A 6,562-nucleotide genomic window follows, 5' to 3' on the forward strand; every position below is an offset into this window, starting at 1 on the left:
ATGACGTCACTCCGCTCGTCGCTATGGCGACGAAGTAAGCAAAACACGGAAGGCCGCTCATTGCGGCCTTCCGTGTTACTTTTGGCCGCCGGAGGCGATCAGAAGAACGCCTCCGGAGCGCCCTCTAGTGGGCTTTCATGCAGCCAACTTTCAGTTGGCTGCATGAAATAGTTTTTTAATTTAAAAAAAAAACAACCTCCCGCAGCCGCCCTGGCGATCTTAATAGAACGCCAGGGTGGTAGGAGATATTAACTAAAAAACCTGTGGCCAATGACTCAGCCCCTTGAAGTCCTCCTGGTTCCTTGCTGTTATTCTGCACTGTTCCATTCCTCTGCTGTCCGCCTCTGAATGCCGTATGTGCGGCCCCGTGCTTGGTACCTCCATCATCGTGCTCCTGTGGCCGGGAGCATTCTGCGCTTGCACAGTAAGCAAGAATTGCTACTGTGCACGCACAGAACGCTCCTGGTAATTGCAGCGCAATGGAGGTTTTCGGAGGGGGACAGAAGAGGAACAACGCAGTGCAGAATGATGGTAATGAACCAGAAGAACTTTAGGGGGGTTAGACAAAGCCCCAGGTACGGAACTGGCCACTTTCATCTTCAGTTAGGTAACCCTTTAAATAGAGCTGGCCATTCACCTATACAGGCTTCAATCTGAATGGCTTTATTTGTATTAGTTGTGGCTGTGCTGTTGGGGATTTTATGTTTTTTTTTTACATTTTTATCACTTTTGATCTATGATACTTTAATGCTGTAAGGTGAGGGGAGGGATGCGAAATAGCTGATCTGTACATGGACATTGTATTCACTATAAAATGATTGTCCTGTCCTCCTCAGAATCCTTTCCCAGAACTGTTAATATTCATTTCAGTTTCAACCTAATACTGGCCACAAAACTTTTTAATGTTATTTTCTTAAAGAGAAGCCGAGGTGGGTTTGAAGATTATTATCTGCATACAGAGGCTGGATCTGCCTATACAGCCCAGCCTCTATTGCTATCCCAAATCCCCCTAAGGTCCCCCCTGCACTCTGCAATCCCTCATAAATCACAGCCACGCTGCTGACAAACAGCTTGTCAGAGCTGGCTGTGTTTATCTCTATAGTGTCAGTCTGCTGCTCTCCCCGCCTCCTGCAGAACTCCAGTCCCCGCCTGCATCCCTTCCCTCCCTGCTGATTGGAGGGAAGGGACGGGGGCAGGGACTGGAGCTATGCAGGAGGCGGGGGAGCAGCTGAGACTGACACTACAGATGTAAACACAGCCTCACAGCATGGCTGTGATTTATGAGGGATTGCAGAGTACAGGGGGACCTTAGTGGGGTTTGGGATAGCAACAGAGGCTGGGCTGTATAGGCAGATCCAGCCTCTGTATGCAGATAACATTCTTTAAACACACCTCGGGTTCTCTTTAAAGCAAACCTGTAAGTTTAGCTAAAAACCAAAGTGAGACACTTGCCCATGTGGAGGGAAGCGTCTGGATTGTCCACCCACAAGCCCACCGGTGCTGTGCTGGGTCCCTCCATACAAACAAGACAAGAGCGTGTGTGATATGTTCCCGTGGCTGCGCTCCCCTCCGTGTACAAGCCTGGCTGTACTGCGCAGTAAGCTGATGCTGCACATTCATGAGTGGCTTTGTGCTACTCCTCAGGTGCAGCCATACATGTGCAGCACAGCCATGCCCATACACAGAAGGGAGCCAACAGAAAAGGGGTCCCCAGCCAGCAGCAGTGGGGTTAGGGAGGAGACAGAAAGTCTCTGGTTTATCCACAGGCTTCCCTCCATGAGAGTAAGTATCTACCGGTAACTCTTTATTTTTATTTTTTTAAACGTACAACTTCACTTTAAACCCGAGTTCCCCAACCCTGTCCTCAAGGCCTACCAACAGTACAAGTTTTGCAAAAAACCACACAATCACAGGTGAAGTAATTAGTGTCTCAGCAGAGCTGATTAACTGTCTCTGTGGATATCCACAAAACTTGCACTGGTGGTGGGCCTTGAGGACAGGGTTGGGGAACACTGCTTTAAACTGTAGATTTTAAAACAATTACAGGCAAATCCAAAAATGTACAGGCGTTCAAGCATTAAACAATCTGTTTCAATAAAACATACGTTTTCCAGTTCAACAACCACATTCAATCACACTCTCTTTTGGTTTGTACAGTGCTGCCCATAATTATTCATACCCCTGGCAAATTTTGACTTAAAGTTACTTTTATTCAACCAGCAAGTCATTTTGTGATGGGAAATGACATAGCTGTCCCCCAAAAGATAATAAGACGATGTACAAGAGGCATTATCGTGGGAAAAAAAAAAAAACAATTCTCAGCTTTTATTTACATTTGAGCAAAGTGTCCAGTCCAAAATTATTCATACCCTTCTCAATCAATAGAAAAGTCTTTATTGGCTATTACAGCAATAAAACGCTTCCTGTAATTGCAGACCAGGTTTTTGCATGTCTCCACAGGTATTTTTGCCCATTCATCTTTAGCAATGAGCTCTAAATATTTCAGGTAAGAGGGTGCCATCACCCTGATCTTTAGCTCCCTCCACATATTCTCAATTGGATTCAAGTCAGGACTCTGGATGGGCCACTTCAAAAAGTTAATGTTGATTTCTGCCAACCATTTCTTCACCACTTTTGCTGTGTGTTTTGGGTCGTCATGCTGAAATGTCCAATGGTGCCCAAGGCCAAGTTTCTCTGCAGACTGCCTGATGTTGTCATTGAGAATAGTCATGTCTTTTTTCATGGTGCCGTTTACTGTGATTAGGTTCCCTGGTCCATTGGCTAAAAATCACCCCCAGCATTAGGTTCCCACCACGTTTGATAGAGGGGAGGGTGTACTTTGGGTTGAAAGCTTCTCCTTTTTTTTTTTTTTTACGCCAAATGAAGGAAACATCATTGTGACCAAACAATTCAATTTTTATTTTATCTGATCATAACACAGAAGACCAGAAGTCTTTGTCCTGATGAGCATTTGCAAAGGCCAAGCGAGCTTTTGTGTGCCTTATCTGGAGAAGTGGCGTCCTCCTTGGTCTGCATCCATGGAACCCAGCAGTGTGCAGTGTCCATTGGATTGTCTGCCTTGAGACATTGCCACCAGCAGAGCCCAGATTCACCAGATATGGCCTTGGTGGTGGTCCTTGGATTCTTTTTCACCTCTCCCACTAATCCTCCTGGTCAGCACAGGTGTCACTTTTGGCTTCCGACCATGTCCTCTGAGATTTTTCACAGTGCGGAACTTGAAAACATTTAGAAATGACCTTGTAGCCCTTTCCTGATTTGTGAGCAGCCAGAATACGCAGCTGTAGGTTCTCACTGAGCTCCTTTGTCTTAGCCATTACTGCCCGCAAACAAACTGCAGAGAGCTGCTGTTACAGCTGTTTCTAATTAATCAGGATAATTAGGATGCTTAGAACAGCTTGGACTATTTGGAATGGTATAGAACTTTGGATTTTCCCACAGACTGTGACAGTTTGTGAAGGTGTATGAATAATTTTGGACTGGACACTTTTTTCTCAAAGGTAAATAAAAGCTGAGAAATGTTTTTTTTCCCCACAATAATGCCTCTTGTACGTTGTCTTATCTTTTGGGAGACACCTATGTCATTTCCTGTAAAAAAAAATTACTTGCTGGTTGAATAAAAGTAACTTTAAGTCAAAATTTGCCAGGGGTTTGAATAATTATAGGCAGCACTGTATACTATAAAAAAACGACTTATGTCAATGAGCAGCCATTTATCCACTTCCAAGACTAAGTGAAGCTGAAAATACATATCTCTGCAAGCCTGGGACCTAACCTCTCTGTAAGGAATATAGACTGCCTAGATATTACTGTCCCACTGCAAGACTATTCACTTGCACAAAGCAGGGGCTTGTTACTCATACCCCACACCTTCACTAATCCATTGGTTGGCAACAACTCTGGCACTCTCAGAACAGAGTCTCTGTTAGGGATCCTGTCTTGCATGTCTATATGTGAGAAAACTGAATAATGTTTTCCATTAATCTCTGCAATCGATAAAGCTGTAGGGAAGGCATTGCCACTTTCTCAGCTGTGGTGAAGTTCTCCTTTAAGCTTATGTGTAGGGACAGCTGTCCTGACTTGTAGCCCCCGTATGACAGACACCATGATTACTCCCTCTGTGAGCTTTTCCTCTGGGTGACTACTGACCTCTGCTCTATGAAAAATTCCATTCTCATGGAAATATTTCCAACTCTCTGAACATGAAATCTAACACTAATCTGTGTCTGTTGTACAAGTTCTCAGTTTGGCTGAAACCATTTCCACTGTCTGAACATGAAAAAGGATGTTCTGTGGTGTGAATTCTCTTATGTCTGAGAAGGTGCTATTTTGGAGCTAACCTTTTCCACATTCAGAACATAACAATGGTCGCTCACCAGCGTGAATTCTGTGGTGTCTGCAAAGGAATGCTTTCTCTTTGAAGCATTTCCCACATTCTGAGCATGTAAACAGATGCCCATTTGTAGAATTCTCTGATGCGTATTGAGATTTTTTTCCCCAGAGTAAACTGCTTGTCACATTCTGAACATGAAAAATAAGCTTTCCTCTATGACTTTTCTGATGACAAATGAGGCTTATTTCCCAAACTCTAAACATGAAAAGGTGCACTCACCTGTATGACTTCTCTGATTAGAAATTAAGATATGCTTTCAGAGCAAAATATTCCCCACAGTGAACAGGAAAAAGGCTGCTTACCTGTGTGAAGTCTCTAATGCTTAAAGGACAACCGTAATGAGATGTATATGGAGGCAGCCATATTTATTTCCTTTTAAACAATACCAGTTGCCTGGCAGCCCTGCTGATCTATTTGGCTGCAGAAGTGTTTGAATAACGCCTGAAACAAGCAAGCAGCTAATCCTGTGAGATCTGACAATAATGTCAGAAACACCTAATTTGCTGAATGGTTGTTCAGGGTCTGTGGCTAAAAGTATTAGAGGTAGAAGATCAGCAGCATTGCCAGGCAACTGGTATTACTTAAAAGGAAATAAGTATAGCAGCCTCCATATCCCATATGGCGACAATATTATTTTTGAAAATAAAAGGTGTATTCTTTAATTTTGTGTCCTTCACTAATTACAAGCCCTTACTTGTAAAAATAACAGTAATATACCCTCATGACCTATATATTAAAAAAGTTGAGACCCTAAGGTAACTATTTATGTATTTTTTTTGAAAATTATATGGTAACTATGGGAGAGTGAGGGAGATAAGGGGTTAATTTTAATGGGGAATTAATGTATTTTTATTTGATATTACATATGTAGGGTGTAATTTTACTATTTGGCCACTAGATTTCCCCCCAGTTTATTCCTGTACTGTGAACAGTACACAGGTCGTTTAGCGTGTGCGCTTTCACTTTTATCAATGACCACTGGCATCTCATTAATGCCAGCGACCATTGATCACAGGCACATTGATCAGTATATGGGAACTGTGTTCCCATTCACTGATCAGTATACTACTACATTGTCGGGGTAGGGAGGTAATGGATGCACGCATTTACATGTGTCGTGCATAAGAAGCTGTAGATAAGCATCTACGCCCGTGGAACAGTACATATACTGCCGCAAATGTGGCTAAGGTGTACTTTCTGAGTGAAACATTTAACATACTCTGAGCATTAAAAGGGACGCTCACTTGTGTGAATTCTCTGATGCTCAATAAGATGTGACTTCAAAGAAAACTGTTTCCCACATTCTGAACATAAAAAATCACGCTTTTCTGTATGAATTCTCCTATGACGATTAAGGTGTGCTTTCTGAGTGAAACATTTCCCACACTCTGAGCATGAAAAGGGACGCTCACCTGTGTGAACTCTTTCATGCTTAATAAAATCTGACTTCAGAGAAAACTGTTTTCCACAATCTGAACATGTAAAATCACGTTTTCCAGTATGACTTTTCTGATGATAACTAAGGTGTCCTTTCTGAGTGAAACATTTCCCACACTCTGAACATGAATAGGGACGCTCACCTGTGTGAAGTCTTTGATGCTTAATTAGATCTGACTTCAGACAAAACAGTTTCCCACAATCTGAACATGAAAATTCACGCTTTCCTGTGTGACTTTTCTGGTGAGCAGTAAGGGTTGATTTGTGAGTGAAACATTTCCCACACTCTGAGCATGAAAAAGGACGCTCACCTGAGTGAATTCTCTGATGTTTACTAAGATTTGACTTCAGAGTAAACTGTTTCCCACATTCTGAGCATGTAAAATCCCGCTTTCCTGAGTGAATTTTCTGATGCTTAGTAAGCTGTGACTTCCGAGTAAACTGTTTCCCACATTCTGAACATAAAAATTCATTTTTCTCTGTGTGACTTCTCTGATGACGATTAAGGTGTGCTTTCTGAGTGAAACATTTCCCACACTCTGAGCATGAAAAGGGACGCTCACCTCTGTGAATTTTCTGATGCTTAATAAAATCTGACCTCAGAGAAAACTGTGACCCACATTTTGAACATGAAAAAACACGCTTTTCTGTATGAATTTTCTGATGAGTATTAAGGTTTGATTTCTGAGTGAAACATTTCCCACACTCTGAGCA

At 42.6% G+C, this 6,562-nt stretch overlaps 1 protein-coding gene across 1 annotated transcript in view; it reads right to left on the reverse strand.

Moving 5' to 3' along the window:
* Nucleotides 1-3,676: 3,676 nt before the first annotated feature.
* Nucleotides 3,677-6,562, reverse strand: part of LOC137536898 (zinc finger protein 585A-like) — a 44,381-nt gene continuing 41,495 nt past the window's right edge. The window contains exon 11 of the mRNA XM_068259078.1: nucleotides 3,677-6,562. This exon is cut by the window's right edge and continues 638 nt beyond it. Coding sequence (XP_068115179.1) covers nucleotides 5,639-6,562 — 924 coding nt within the window. The 3' untranslated portion in view covers nucleotides 3,677-5,638.

This window comes from Hyperolius riggenbachi, chromosome 10 (assembly GCF_040937935.1).
Source record: "Hyperolius riggenbachi isolate aHypRig1 chromosome 10, aHypRig1.pri, whole genome shotgun sequence".
Taxonomy (NCBI): domain Eukaryota; kingdom Metazoa; phylum Chordata; class Amphibia; order Anura; family Hyperoliidae; genus Hyperolius; species Hyperolius riggenbachi.